General features: G+C 49.5%; 1 protein-coding gene across 2 annotated transcripts in view; it reads left to right on the top strand.

The window, feature by feature from the left end:
* The first annotated feature begins 4141 nt into the window (after nt 1-4141).
* The window catches only part of TNR (tenascin R), a 28599-nt gene continuing 17253 nt past the window's right edge, over nt 4142-15487 (top strand). For both annotated transcript variants that reach the window (XM_010168947.1, XM_010168939.1), the window contains exons 1-6: nt 4142-4637; nt 7222-7698; nt 8146-8409; nt 9160-9275; nt 11816-11966; nt 14570-14839. In XM_010168947.1, coding sequence (XP_010167249.1) covers nt 4142-4637; nt 7222-7698; nt 8146-8409; nt 9160-9275; nt 11816-11966; nt 14570-14839 — 1774 coding nt within the window. The remainder of the gene's footprint in view (nt 4638-7221; nt 7699-8145; nt 8410-9159; nt 9276-11815; nt 11967-14569; nt 14840-15487) is intronic.

Below are 15487 nucleotides of genomic sequence, written 5' to 3'. Positions count from 1 at the left end.
AATGTTAATGCAACTTCTCTTTCCTGGTTGACAAGCCTCCAGCTGCCAGATGATGCACACAGCCCTGGAACGCTGCCAGCCAAATCCTTACGTTAACCCACCCTAGCTTTGCTCATGGTGATGGGGTCCTTCAGGATAAAGCAAATCATTGACACGAGGAGCAGGAGACAAAGCAGGAGCTGATAGGGAAGGGAGATGACAGACCTTGGAAATGCATCCACAAATTTGGCAGGGCTTTAGAGCTGTCAGCCCAAGCCTCCAGGAGGAAGTTAGGGATTTATAGGATTTATGCCTCAAATGGTCTGCTCTTGATTGGAGGACAGCAAGGAGCATCCTAGTGCTCTCTAGGACCATGTGGATTCAGCCTGGTTTGAAGTAGGGACAGCTTGAACCAGGATTTTTTCCTTCTATGATCCTGTTTATGATAATAATTAGAGAAATCTCCCTTAGCATTATGTCCTGGGGTTGCCACCACCTCTGCAGCATCACCCACTGCCCAAGGCCACTGTGTTGAGTGAGGATGGAGGAGGATGTTGTGACTTGCTGCTCAGAAAAGAGAGCTGGGCAGCATCCCACCAGCATCTGCTGTGATTAATACACCGATAAAGAGATTCAGATCAATGAGCCTGGCGGGTTCTACTGGCAAATGAATGGCTTTCAGTCTATGGGTTAGAGAGTGGTTAACTACCCAACCTGCTCTCTGTCATTAGTGAGCAATCTCCGCTGTGCATCATCTCGCCATGCTTTATCCACCGACCCATCTCCAGCTCCCTCATCCCTGCATCCAACCAGAACCATTCTCCCCACCCCATCCCACATAAAAGGGCTCTGGCATCTCTGTGGAGCCAAGATGGATCCGAAGAGGGAGGAGGAGAAGGAGGAGGAGGATTTCATCTCCCCTTGCCTAAGCTGAGCTGCTCCTGTAATCCTGCGAGGAGCCTTGCTTTGAAGCTCTGGCCCGGCTCGGAGCAGCTGGCTCACAGCCACAATTACTTCCACTCCCAGCACACACAAAAAAGCCGAACAAGAGGCCAAGGAGCGGGTAGTTAGCCTCCAACACCAACAAGTCAATGAAAGACAGCTGGAGCTAATTAGTCCTTGTGCCTCCCTCTGTAACAACTACCCCATTACACAGGGACAAGAAGTCTCTCTGTGGGTCAGCCGAGGCCACCCAAAAGACACTGGAGAGCCCAGACAGCAGAGGAGAGCTTAGAGGGATCAGGGTCTGAAAGTGCAGTCACAAACTACCAGTTATGGAGCACCGATCACACCCCGTCAATCCCCCACGTTGCCATCTCTGGTATCCTCCTTTCCCTCTTCTGCAAGCACGGCCACAACCACAGGAGCCAAGGGAAAGGAGGAGACCGCCCCAGTGTGAAGTTTCTTCCGTTTTTCTTGCTTTACCTGAAATCTCAAAGAAAAAGAGAGAGCCTACCAAAGGAGTCCCAGATGCCTGCTTACGAGAAGCAGGCATTGAGCAGGGAGCCAAGAAGAAAAGTGCAGCAGAAACATTGCAGTAATATGGGATAATAACCCTGCGACTGCTGCAAGGCGGCTGAATAGTGATATTTTCTGGAATATTGTGGTATTGTGGGAGAGAAACCAGTAAACAAATATTTTCATTCAGCAGCAGGAGAAGAGGGGAGGCAGGCCCTTCCCTGGGGAGTCAGAGAGCAGCTTCACATCAGGAGAGTCATTAGAAGTAAGGGAGAGCAATTGCTCCAGATTATAGCACTGACAGATAGTAGCAAAGTCAGACTTGGCATGTGGCCCTGAGCACAGGTCAGCTGTGGATCGCAGCCCAGCATCATACCTCTATCTTCTCCCACTCCCCAAAAAACAAATCTCTGGGCTTTTGCACCCACTCTGCCAGGACATCTCCCATGTATTGAGGAAGACCCCACATGAGTAGGTTGGAAGCATCTACCAAACGCCATCAGGATGTCATCCCCACCTCATATTCACTGTGGCCAGCATTCCCAGGCATGGACCAGCTGTGAAACCCCAAGTCCTGACCCTAAAATGTCTGCACTAAGTGTAGCTTGGGAGATTCAGCTGGAGCACCTCTCCTATGAGGAAAGGCTGAGAGAGTTTGGGCTGTTCAGCCTGGAAAAGAGAAGACTCCGGGGAGATCTTATAGGGGCCTCCCAGTACCTGAAGGGGCTACAAGAAAGCTGGGATGGACTTTTCATAAGGGCAGTTAATGACAAAACAAGGGGAAATGGGTTTAAGCTGAAAGAGGAGAGGTTTAGATTAGATATTAGGAAGAAGTTCTTCGCTGTGAGGGTGGTCAGACAATGGAACAGGTTGCCCAAGGAAGTTGTGGCTGCTCCTCCCTGGAAGTGTTGAAGGCCAGGATGGATGAGGCTTTGAGAAGCCTGGTCTACTGGAAGGTGTCCCTGCTGCTGGCAGGGGGGTTGGAACTGGATGAGCTTTAAGGTCCCTTCCAACCCAAACCATTCTATGATTCTATGAACCTGCTACTCCTTCTTACCTCCATTATCCTAGTTATAGGAAACAGTACGAGGTCTACCACAACAGGCTGATGTCCCATCTCCTCTTACCACCAAACATCCCAGAAGAAGCAGCACATTGTAGCTGGCAGATGTGGCAATTTGCACCTCTCCAAGTAGTGGCCCTTCAAGGCAGGTCCCATCCAAACAGGTCACCCTGGTGCTAGGGTATTTTAAGTCCTTGAGGTTTTAAGTGCTTAATTCACATAGTCCCATGTGCTTATTCATAGTGTTCAAATCTATATGAATGGCTGAGCCCTCTTAGAGTCTGAAAATAAAGTCATTAATGGTGCTAAATAGAGAGTTATTAAAGTCAATTGTGAATTAGGGCTGGACACTGCCAGGGCTTTGATTAATACCTAAAACCCACAACTTCTTGGAGCTTTGGTAAAGTTCCTGGAGATGCAGGGAGGAGGTCCTCAGTTCTTTGCATCTTTTTACCAGCACTGTAAAGAGCCTGTTGACCAGATTTAATGTACCTGCTGTATCTTTGCACTGCTGGTACAGAAAGAACCACAAAGCACATCTCCAGTGTTCATCAGTCCGGGTCCTATAAACCCAACATAGGCAGGGCCCCATCCATCCTGGCCTTGAATGCCTCCAGGGGTAGGGCATCCACAACTGCTTGACCTGCATATGAACTATCTCCTAAGTTCTAAGGAGATAGAAGACACAAGGCAAGCCTTATCTTTGGGTGCAATAACATTGCAGAGTCTCGCTTGCCTGTTAGCCTTGTCCTCTGATGGACCAGGTCATGATTCCTTATGGCAAACCAGTTGATGTTAAGTATTGATCAGCACACAACAGTCCCAACAACAGCAATGAGGGCAAATCCATACCCAGCACAACTTGGCTGGCACTGGTGATTTTAGGCTGGCGATAAATGTGGTCCTCGGAGGCTGGATTACCACCCGGGGATTTGTGATTGATATTGGAACGAGAAGTTGTGTTTTTCCAAATCAAGGCAAGGTTAACCCATAATCCAGAGCACAGGCAGGAGGTGAAGCCACTTTAACAGGAGGGATTTGTTGCTCAGAGCATTGACTTGAACAAGCTGGAGCCTGCGTGGTGTATAATTTAAGAGCATTTAACATCAAGGCTGCCGTTCCTGTAGCTACTGGAGGAAGCTTAGCAACCCCTGGCGAAGCTCCTGGGGCATGGGAGACAGCTAAAGGACAATGCAAGGATGTGTCACCATCACCCATTAACCCTTTGGACCCTACAGGCCACACTGACGTGGCACTGAAAGCAGATCCTATACAGGGTGTTTCTGCTGAAAACATGGGTATTCGGTGCTTTGTTAGTACCAAATTAACATTTTCTTTTAAAAAAAAATAGCAACAAGAATCTGTCCCTGTCACTGTTTAAGGACTACTATAGGGTGTCCTCACCAGCCATGGGCTCCACTCATGGTTGATGTTGGTTCCACCAAAGTCAGCAGGACTGTGTGTGAGTCAAATCAGCCCCACAGCTCTCTGGATGACTTTACCCAGAAGGATTTCCCTCTCTATGCTGAGAACAGTTTCAGGGCTAATGCCAACTATACTATTTTTCTTCTGTGTCCTCAGGTCCTCCCTGTGCTTGTTTGACCAAGGCTGGCTTAGAAGGCTCTTCCCTCTCCAAAGAAAATGGGGACTGACAATGAAAACCCAGTCCTGAGGAACGTGCTCATCAGCTTCATCTTGCTTCTGCTGGGCGTTGTCCTCAAACCTTTCGAGTGCCGGCTGGAGGTGACAACAGAACCGGCTGAGATGCTGGGAATGCATGAGGAGGGTGGCCTTGCCAACTGCAGCCAACCCATCAAAGAGCAACCCATGGTCTTCCACCACATCTACAACATCAACATCCCCCTGGATAGCTGCTGCTCATCCATGTTCAAGTCTTCAGCCGAGGAGGTGAGTTCAGAAGACGACCGGCTGGCGGAGTACGCGGAACAGACCTCCGACAGCGAGAGCCAGGTCACCTTTACCCACAGGATAAACTTGCCTAAGCAGGCCTGCAAGTGCTCCACCTCCCTTCCGTCCCTGCAGGAGCTGCTGAGCAGGATTGAGATGCTGGAGAGGGAGGTTTCCATGCTCCGGGACCAATGCAACTCCAATTGCTGCCAAGAAAATGCAGCCACAGGTAGTAATGTCATCCTGTTAGCTCTTGCTGGGGACAGAGGGCTCGAGCAAAAGGCAGGAGAAATGAATACAAAGCTGGTGATGCCACTCAGAGTGGTGACGGAGGAAAACCTATGTTCACCCATGGTGTGGCTGTGGCTCTAGGGAAAAGCCTGGCTTAGATCCTTCAAGGCAGGAAAATCCCCATGAGGGACTGGTTACTCAAGTCCTCATGCCCTGCTCTCCACAGAAACCCCATAACAACCAGGGCTAAAGCCCCGTTACAGATAAAATTACTGCGGGTAAGGAGTGAGCAGGGCGATCTCCCAACCCTCCGCTCCACGCAACGCTGTGCGAGATCTGCCACTGCTTATGGGACAGGGAGGAGAGACATAGCTGCTGCTCTCCTAAGCTGTCCCTGGGCTGAAGGCAACACCATGAGAGCTGGTAATAAACCCCTTCTTCTTCTCTGTAGGAGGAGTGAATGTGTAAGAAAAGCAGAGGTAAAAAAATAAAATTTAAAAAATACAGGGAATAAGTTCTGTTGCCATAAAAGACACAAACAAAACCTGTAACAAAGGTACAAAACCATCAACAGGATACTTCATCCGAATAACAATATGTATGGTTTGTGAAGCTCTTGAGAACATTCACTAGGATTACCCCAAAGACCCTCATTTCACTGCAGCTGTTGCTCAAAGCCAGGGAAGAGGCCTGCAGTGGAAATGAGGTGGGTTATGAAAGGTTTGGGCTAGAGGCAGCTTTTCGATAGCCACCACACTCATGGTTTTCCTTTTGTCTTGGGGAGGTCAGTAAGAAGGGCTGTCCCCAAGGGCATCCATCCCTCGCACAGCTCAGCCCTGCTCAGGGCTCCAACACACCAGGGTTTTTCACGGGAAAAAGCCACCAAGCAAGGAGAACCAATACAGGGCTTCTTTCCAGGGGAAAACTGCTTTTCAGACCAAGAACAACAGGGAGGAAGAAAAATTAAAAGCAACCCTTTTCCTCCCAGTTCACATTGCCTTTTTTTTAAGTCTTGCAGCTATTAATGTGGTTTTTCTGGTGATACCCCAACTCATCTTATGTTGAGGATGTAATAAAATGAAATGGGAGCAACCCACACTCAGCTCAACAGAGTTGGACCAAGGGTTAAAATCACATAGGAAACACAATGGGAGAAACCTGTTTTAAAGGAATGAATTAGAGACTCTGCTGCTCCTATTTGGTTTACTTGCAACACATGCAGACAGTCCCATTAAACATTCATCTCTCGGTTGGGCCTCCACTCCGGTCGCAGATGCGCGCTGAACTAAAACTGGAGCAATTGAATTTATTTTTTTTACTGGCATTGCTTTCAATTCACTGCACTGCAAAGGAGGTGAGGATCCCTACCCCACCGCCCGAGGCATTTCCCTAAGGAAAGCTGCTCTCTTCCAGTATGCTTACAAGCACCTTCTCTCATCTTTTGATAACTTAACTAGAGGCAGCTGAAGAGAACCTGATCACCATTCCTGGTGTTTGCAGTTTAGATGGGAAGCATCCTGCAAAGTAATCCAAACGGGTCTGTCTGGGACAGCATGAAACTGAACCCCTTTTGCATGAGCATCTGCTGATCCTACCACAGGAAGAGCTCCTCATATAGTTCTGCTAGGATGGAAAACTTAGTTGGGGGATCACAGAGTCATGTGGCTTGTGGTCTTTGTGGCACAGAGACTTCCCAAGGGTTAGAGGAAGCACGGAAAGGGTTTCTGCTCTTCCTTGGTTCATAGGAGGAAGAAAAGCAGTAAAAATAAGCAAATAATTAGCAGGAAAAATTAGCCTGGCTGGAGTAAACCCTTAGGCTGGAGCAATGGGTCCATGTTGAGGGGCAACTGGCAGTGTTAGAGCAATTGTTGCCTTTGTCCCCATGTGCCCCTCCTCACCCCAGTGTGCTGCTGGGTAAAGGGGGGACATTGGATGTGGTGGCTGCAGTGGCCACTTACTCTCCCCACTTCTTCACAACCCCAGCACACTCAAACCCTTGATACTTCGTGAAAAGCTAATGACTCTGTCTTAATCAGGCTTACCAGGACAGGGATGAAGATCATGTCTTTGGGTACATACATGATTCTTGTAGGAGAGACAGGAAGCAGACCAGAATCCCTCACCTGTAAAAAGGAACAGCAAGTGGACAGGAGACAGCAGGAGCCTCCTAATTCATGGCTGGTGCAGAGGGCTTGGCCAGGGAAGGCTTTTTTCCAGTGAGAGGTCTAGGGAGGTTCCCATCGACTGGGCACTCAGCTGAAGAAAAACCAAAGGAAGGACTTGTACCCTAACAAGGTGAATGGTACCCATAGCCACGGAGGCCAGCACTCCTTAGGGGACAGACAAACTCCTGGGGACCCACCCAAGCCCCACCATGAGCCCAAATCTCCAATTCTGCCCCTACTAGCTCTAAAGCCACCGGCTCCCCAGAGCAGGGCATGCTCAGCCAGAGAGATGACCATCCCCTACTTGCCCCACATCTTGTCCCCCCTTCCCTACAACCCATCAATGGGCTGACTTGGGCCCAATACTGCCCATTTTCCACCTCCCGGGCTCTGACCCTTGGTCCCACATCCTTGCAGGGCAGCTCGATTACACCCCGCAGTGCAGCGGCCACGGGAACTTCAGCCTGGAGTCGTGCAGCTGCGTGTGCATGGAGGGCTGGGCAGGCAGCAACTGCTCTGAGCCACGTTGTCCCCGGGGCTGCTCCAGCCGCGGCATCTGCCTGGAGGGTCAGTGCATCTGCGACAACGACTACGGTGGGGAGGACTGCTCCCACCTCCGCTGCCCCGCCGGCTGCGGCTCCCGCGGGCTCTGCGTGGATGGCGAGTGCATCTGCGAGGAGGGCTTCACCGGGGAGGATTGTTCGCAGCTGCGGTGCCCCCACGACTGCTCGGGGAAGGGCAATTGCGTCAACGGCACGTGCGTCTGCCAGGAGGGCTACGCCGGGGAGGACTGCGGGTGGCTACACTGCCCCAACGGCTGCAGCGGCCGTGGGGTCTGCCGGGATGGTCTATGCGTCTGCGAGGAAGGCTACGAAGGGCAGGACTGCTCAGCAGGTAGTGGGGAGCATGCACGGGGAATGACAGACCCTAATGTACGAGTCAGGGCTTCAAAGTGCCCTGAGCGCTGTAGGAACACCATGAAGCCTGGGAGAAACTCATACCTGGCAGAGCATGTCACATAAGACCTGCTCAGGTCCCCCCAGTTTGATCCGTTGTCCCTGTTCCCAGAGACACCACAGGCAAAAGTTTGGGAGGTGAGCAAAAAGCCAGCGAGGTTCAGCCCAACATCAGTGGCAAACACTTGGTGCAACAGCAGCTGCAGTAAGGTTCTCCTGAGCCTTTGCCTTGCTCTAGCATTTAACACAACCGCAGACAGCATATAACCCCCAGCACATAATACCCATGTCCCACCAGCAGACCCAAGCATCCTTCCCCATGGCCAGACAGGAGGATAAGCCACACACACCCTGATACTCTCTTTACCTCTGCCCTTCCCACCAGTGGCTCCTCCTGGAAACCTGCGAGTGAGAGGGATCAGCGACAGCTCCATCGAACTAATGTGGGACAGCCCTGGGGCAGCCACCGAATATGTCGTCCAGTACCTGCCAGTGGGGCCGGGGGGCACCCAGCTACAGCAGCGGGTGCCCGGGGACTGGAGCAGCTTCACCATCACAGAGCTGGAGCCAGGCGTTGCCTACAACATCAGCGTCTACACAGTCATTGACGATGTCTTGAGCATCCCCATTACCTCCAAGGTGATGACCAGTAAGTATCCTACTGCACTTCTTGCTTGGTACCCAGACAACCAGAGGTGATGCTCAAACTGGCTCACGTTTTCCATAAAATATGCTCTAGCAGCAGAAAATTGAGCCTTCAAAAAAAATATTGGGGATATTTTTGTCCCCATTTATATCTGTATGGAGATACAGGAAAGGAGGAAATTTGTCCACCCTCTGCCGACTCAGCCTGGCTAAAAACTCAAATGACTTAAAAATCAAAGAAACTTTCAGTGTTTGATTGAAGCATCTGATACTTTTTCCTCATAGAAAACATTGCTGTGATATATCATAGAAGTCACGGGTTCTCCTCCCATTCCTGAATGGGTTCCCTGTGACGAATCCCCATGACATGGGCAATAGCACAGCAAGAGGAGCTACTGCTGTGCATCAGGAGATAAGTAGTCCTGGCCAAGACCATGACATATAGAGGAAAACGGTGTTTAAGAAACATGTAGATGTAGCATTCAGGGATGTGGTTCGGTGGACGTGGTGATGAGTTGACAGACTGGATGATCTCAGAGGTCTTTTACAACCTTAATGATCCTGTAATGGCAAACTCCAGAAAGGATCCTCAGAAATTAAAGATACAGAGGGAAGAGGGAAAACATGAAATATCCAGACACCCCTTTTGCACTCCCCCTCATTCACTCTGTTCTCACGGTAATGCCATGGGATGCTTCGATGGACAGCTCTAATCACCATCCCAGTCTGCTCACCACCCCTTGCTCCCTTCCAGGCCTCGCCACGCCGCAGGGATTGAAGTTCAAGACCATCACAGAGACGACGGTTGAGGTGCAGTGGGAGCCCTTCTCCTTCCCCTTTGACGGCTGGGAGATCAGCTTCATCCCCAAGGTACTGCAGCCACACACACCGAATTGTGGAGTATACCCGGTCACCCCAAAAACACTGAGCAAGTGGGTCCCAAATTACCCCTCCTCAAAAAACCCCCCTGACCTCTGTTTGCAATTTGTGTGCTTCACATCAGACAACCCCAAACACCTGGACCTCAGCTTCCCAGCTTGCGTTTCCCCAGTAGTCTGTGGTATCAAGACATCCACATCCTCAAATAAATTCCCCAATAAAATCAAGAGTTGAGCATATCAATAAATAAACCTTCCGGCCTCGCTGCCTCCTTCTGTCCCCTCCTCTTTTTCCCCTTCCATCTCCTTTGCTGCCACCTTTCTTCCTCCTCTTCCTCACCCCTTCTCTCTACACGCTAAGCTATCCAACGCAGCCCAGATCGAATCGAGCAGCCGCCGGCTCTCAGACAACAACCTTCAGCCTCCCTGATTCACACATAGAGCTATTTCCTGCTACGGAATTTTAATCGCAGTGATGAACAGGTAGAATTTGTGCCAGAAAATATGAAAGGATGAGAACGTTGCCCTAAATATCGCGTATTTTCTATGCGTGGCAGCAAAAATTGTACATCAAGTATTTCATCTATATTCATAATTTCTACACCATTTAGCCATAAGTGTAGCTTCAATTGTATATAGAGCCTCTTTACAAGAGCATTCAAGCCCCAGCAGTAAAAGAAATGCTGATTAATGGCTCAATTATGCTATTTTCATTTGTACAAAACCCTCGCTAGAGTCAAAGGCAGCTCTGGGCAGTGGAGAACTGCAGAACTTGGCCCCAAAGTTTTAAATGCTCTTAACTGTAAAGTATCATTATACAGCATGAAGCAAGGGTCTGATTACTTCATATAACTCATTCCCTCATTTCCAAAAAGGCTGGAAAGATCTGGGTGCAATTTTGGTTCATCCACATGCAAATTGTGTTGGAAGTCAAAGTTCAGGTACTGCAGGTATAAACCCTGGGTTAAATTTCGTTCACTTTTGGAATAAAGCATGAAATGATAACATGAGGGAAGAACTTGCAGTCTAGTAGCAAAAAGACAGCTATCTTTCCAATATTTCATTGATATTTGGGAATTAAGCTCAACAGCATCTCCCTAAAGTAGATAAATGGAGGTATATCCATTTTAGGTTGAGGAATTGCTGGGATAGGAAAAAATGTCTACCTGCAGGGTCATCATCTCAAGCCATCCCATCAATACAAATTGCTAGTCCCTCTTTCCATTCTGAAGCTTAAAACTTGAAACCATGTAGAAATATTTCAGGATTTAAAAAAAGAGATAAAGCTCCAAAGGGTGGTTGGTCATAGATGCAGGGTTTTGGGGTGGGGAAGCGATGTAGCTTGCCAGGACTTGAAGTTCTTGCATCCATTGGTCAAGTGTGCAATCCTGTGTTGTAAAGATACAGTCACCGTCCTGCTCATCAGCTTCTGAAATGGGACTCTCTCTCCAGTCTCCATCACCAGCTTTTGTCCTAAAATAAGGTAGAGGGTGCTGTCTCCTCTGCCTGGAAGCTACACTTGCCTGGGCAAACACTAAACCAGCCACATCCCAAATAAAACCAAAACCTAATCCCGGGGCTAAAAAACCCAGAGTTATAACAGCAGCATCACAAATAACCTCTACAAGCAAATCAAACTTGCTCTGCCTTCCCAAAAAAACAGGCAAAAGGATCTAATTTAGTCCTCGGCGTCTCCACAGGGATGCTCTCACCATCCCACAGAGCAATCCTCCCTCCACAGTCCCCGCGATGCTCTTGCCCACCAGAAGCCGGGTCAGGTTGGGATTGTCCATCTGCTGTGTGCACTGGAAATGGGGAAAAATGAAGTGCAGACATATTTAGAGAAGAAAATTAGGATAAGTAAGCTGGAAATTTATGGCTAAAATGGAAGATTTCCTGTTTAATGAGAGAAGAGATGAATATGAATTGGGAGCTATGTGCAAAGATTTGTTTAGCGTGTTATTAGTGACGAGAGCAGCAAGAAAAGATCCTTTGTCCAAACACTGGCAGGAGAGGTGACATTTGCAGTTGCTTAAAGACTTAGGGATTTTTCAGAGCAAAACTGTGATGTATAATGAGTTCAATAAAGTTACTTAAAAAGCAGGGGATGCCAAAATAGCGACCTTACAGTTTCATACCTATATATGACGGACAGTAGGCTCCTGGCACCTGAGTAGCAGGAAAAAGGAGCCCAGCCCAGGCTTTGGGTTTATTATCTTCTATCTTCTGGAGAACAGCAGACACACAAATGACAAAATACAGAAGCGGGGGGGGGAGAAGGTATTGGAGGGGGAAGAAACGATGGGGGAGGACTTCTCAGCTCAACAACATGGGTGCCCCAAGCTTTATGGGAGACTTCAACCCGGGTTTCTACACATCCATGGTGGCACATGCCTGTGGAGGATACAGTTTGAGGGTGCAGGTTTGGGCGGGGAAGGATGCAACATGAGGTGCACCTCCTCTCCATGCATCAGTCCACCCCAAAAACACCTTTTTAAAACTTTTTTAATGCTTATTTCCACTCCCTGGCAGAATAACGAGGGTGGCGTGATCGCCCAGCTCCCCAGCACCGTCACCACTTTCAACCAGACAGGGCTGAAGCCAGGGGAAGAGTACACCGTCACCGTGGTGGCCCTGAAGGAACAAGCCAGGAGCCCTCCCACCTCTGATAGCGTCTCAACTCGTGAGTGAGCCCGGCCCTGGGCAGCACAGCAGGGCTTGGTCCCCAAAATAAGGTTCTAGCTGCAAGAGTGTCCCAGTACTGCATGGGAAGGGATAAAACTAACATCACCCAAGTGCCTGAGCTACAGCTGTATCAAAGCAACGTCTTCTTCATGTGAAATTTTTCCCTCTCCCTCCCAAATTGCTGTCAGCACAGAAACCATGGTGAGGTTAATGGGGTTGGGAGTGAAAGCTCAGATCCACTTTTATTATATAGCTGGATAAATTTCTCTCCTCCACTAATCTCACATTTCAAAGACTGGACACCCCCAAGAAACATCTCTATTCATATATAAGAGATTAAAATTGCCACCTGCTTTTGTGCCACTAAAAGTCCTCTAATCCTACCAGTTCAGGCAAATCAAGCAGCAGGGCAGGGAGCTGGGAGCAACAGCACCTCCCTTCCTAACCAGTTTATTTGGCCAATCACCGGTTGATCCCATAGGCTAGAGATAATTTAACTGGGTCTTCTCTTCACCAAAGAAGATGTGACGATGGGCAGAGCTCACTGCGGAGAAGAGGCTCTCCACGCCAGATCTGCTGCAGTCTGCTTTGGCAGCCAGGCATATGTCTACCTCCGTCCAAGCTGTTGCAAACAGAAACAGCATTGAAATAGCTGCCGGAGGGTATAACGAGGTGATGCTCTCTCCAGGCTGCTAATTTGAGGCAACAGAGAGAGCAAAGGGAGGGTCCCTCTACCAGCAGCAGCTTGCTGCAGGTCTGAGCTTCCTCAGCACAGTCCTCTCCTCCTGCTTTGCCTCTGTGCTCAGCTCGACATGGCTTAACAGAGACATCTCCTGGTTAAGCCCAAATCTTCCCTTCCCAAGGAAGTCATCAAAAAATAATAATAAAAAAAAGGTTGGTACTTCAAACTCAGTGGTTGACCTTTGCAACAGAGTGCAGATGGAGTGGTGGGCTCCCAGCTCTCTGGTCCACGAAGGCATCCCCATGCTGGCATATCTGCCGTCCTCTTGCAGCACTCCTGTAGCTTTGCTCCAATTATCCTCATTCTGCCTCGACACCTTGTGCTGGGATCGAGCAGCAAAGGCATGGTTTCATGCTACACAGCTAAGTAGAACTTGATGCTCCTTCAGCATCACCTGGATGACTGGACATGAAGTAGCTGGAGGTTCAGAGTTTGGATAAGCATGACCTGGTCCTGGCTAAGCAGGACACCTAGCTCCAAACTAAACACCAGGCTTTCCAGCTGTCCTCCCTTCTCTGTTGTTGTTTTGCCCTCAGAATTCATCTCACTGCTTCCAGTTCTCCCGTGTGTCTTTTTCTAACCCTCCTTGGTCCTTCCCACCCCTGCTCACACACATCTCTCACAGAACTTCCCACCCTGGAGTGCAGCATTCAGCACATCCTTATCATATAGTGTCATTTTCTAGTACCTCCAGTAGATTAGATGCACTTGCATGCAGTGTAGCCTGAATTACAGAACTAGTGGGAGTTTTTCACTCACCTTGTGATCCTGTAAGTGAGAAAAGGAGTCGCCCAGCAGGCTCCATGCATCAACACCACCATGGCACGCAAACAATGGCCAGGCTTGGCCTGTCCATCCATCCGTGCAGGGGTTAGGTCCTACTGGACTTGAAGCATCCTTCACCCAGGCTTAAGCCCATGATTTCCAGAAGACAAGTGTTGGGAGATGCAGAGGAGGAAAGGGTCCAATTCTCTGCAAAAGAAAGCAGAAATGTCAAAAATGGTCTCTCAGTAGATCCCTGTTATGAATTTAGCTAAAACCCCTTTATCTGAGAAGGTTTGGTGGACACACACCATAGCCCCACACCCAGCTAGTTGTGAAGAATCACCAGAGCTCTTGCGTTTTCTCCTCTCTCTCTACTGATAAGACACCAGCAGCTTTACAAGCTGATCCCTCAGCTTAATGACAAACCAGGAGCTGGCACCAAAGCAGGAACATTTCTAGAAAGCTTCCTCAGTTCTCAGTGCTTGGATCAGTCCTTGGCCCCACGTTATTTAACAGATTGTCAACGCCTTTCAAAAGACATAATATCATTGCTGATAAATTTTGCTAGCGACAGAAAGACTCAGAAAAGAGTAAACTGAGTGGAAGGAGATCATAACTAAAGCAGTCTGAATGGCTTGAAGAGTTGGATGGCCATTAGAAATAAGAGGTTTTATCCTGGCAGATGCCACCTGAAAAAGCCAAGGAGGAATTGCTGCTAACAACCAGTTTGAAAGAAGGGCATGAGATGCATCATAGCCCATACTAATGGGCCTTGATGGGAGAGCTTCTAGGTTCTGTTCTGGTGCACACAGCTCAGGAGAGACATCAGTGAAGTGAAGAGGGTTCAGGAAAGAGTCAGGAGATTGGGACAAGGGACTGGGAACTCACCAGGATCAAACCCCCTGAGTACCTTAGGGCCCAGGGTCATGTCTTTTGCCCATGCCACCTCTCTACTTTGTCCCCAGTTGCTACTTCAAGCCATTCTGAATGTTGGGTTGAAGCATCCCTGAAGCTTCATATCCCTAAAAGCTGCCACCTTTCCCCCTCCACCTCTCCCAAAATAACAGGTGCCCTTTCCCCCCACTCCTCCGCAGTCATTGATGGCCCGACGCAGATCCTGGTACGGGATGTCTCCGACACGGTGGCCTTCGTGGAGTGGACACCACCACGCGCCAAGGTGGACTCCATCCCGCTGAAGTACGGGCTGGTGGACGGGGAGGGCGGGAGGACCACCTTCCGCCTGCAGCCCCCCCTCAGCCAGTACTCCCTGCAGGCCCTGCGCCCCGGCGCCCGCTATCACCTCGCCGTCAGCGCCCTCCGGGGTGCCAACGAGAGCCGGCCGGCCCTCGCCCAGTTCACCACAGGTAGCTAGCTGGCTTTGCTGGGAGAACCAACCTCAAGTTTTAAGCCTCCAGCAAGCATGGGCAGAGGCAACAATTACAGGTTTTGTGTATCTGAAGCTGAATTGAGGGGTTTTTTGGTATCTGGGATTTAGTGGTACCTGGTTTTCCTCCAGCACAAGTGAGCTGGGCTGTAATCCGGTGTACTGGGAGGAAGCGGTGCGATGGTTAAGATGCACGTTCAAATGAAGATGTCTGAATGCAGGGGTGTCACATCCTGTCATGGTCCTGGCGCAGAGCAAGGTAGAGCAAGTAGAATCATATGGTTTGGGTTGGAAGGGACCTTAAAGATCATCCAGTTCCAACCCCCAATGATTCAGTTCACTGCACATGCACAGTTCAAACCACCCTGTGACTCCCCTCCAGTAGTCCCTACATTTCTGTTTAGTCCCTAAACCTCCAGAGCAATGGGTCTCCACCATGCCTCATGCAGGTGCTCACATGGCCCCCAGAGCACTCCAGTTCACCCCAGATGGCAGTGACCAGGCAGATGACTCAAAACCCCACATTTAGATGACAACCCCTGAGCAAACCCCTCCTTGACCACGTCTTGCTGCAGCATCAAGGCTGAACCTATTGTTGGCTGGGCGGGACACACATCCCATCACCTTC

The sequence above is a fragment of the Antrostomus carolinensis genome, unplaced genomic scaffold (assembly GCF_000700745.2).
Source record: "Antrostomus carolinensis isolate BGI_N321 unplaced genomic scaffold, ASM70074v2 scaffold10510, whole genome shotgun sequence".
Lineage (NCBI taxonomy): Eukaryota > Metazoa > Chordata > Aves > Caprimulgiformes > Caprimulgidae > Antrostomus > Antrostomus carolinensis.
This window is presented reverse-complemented; position numbering and strand designations above follow the sequence as displayed.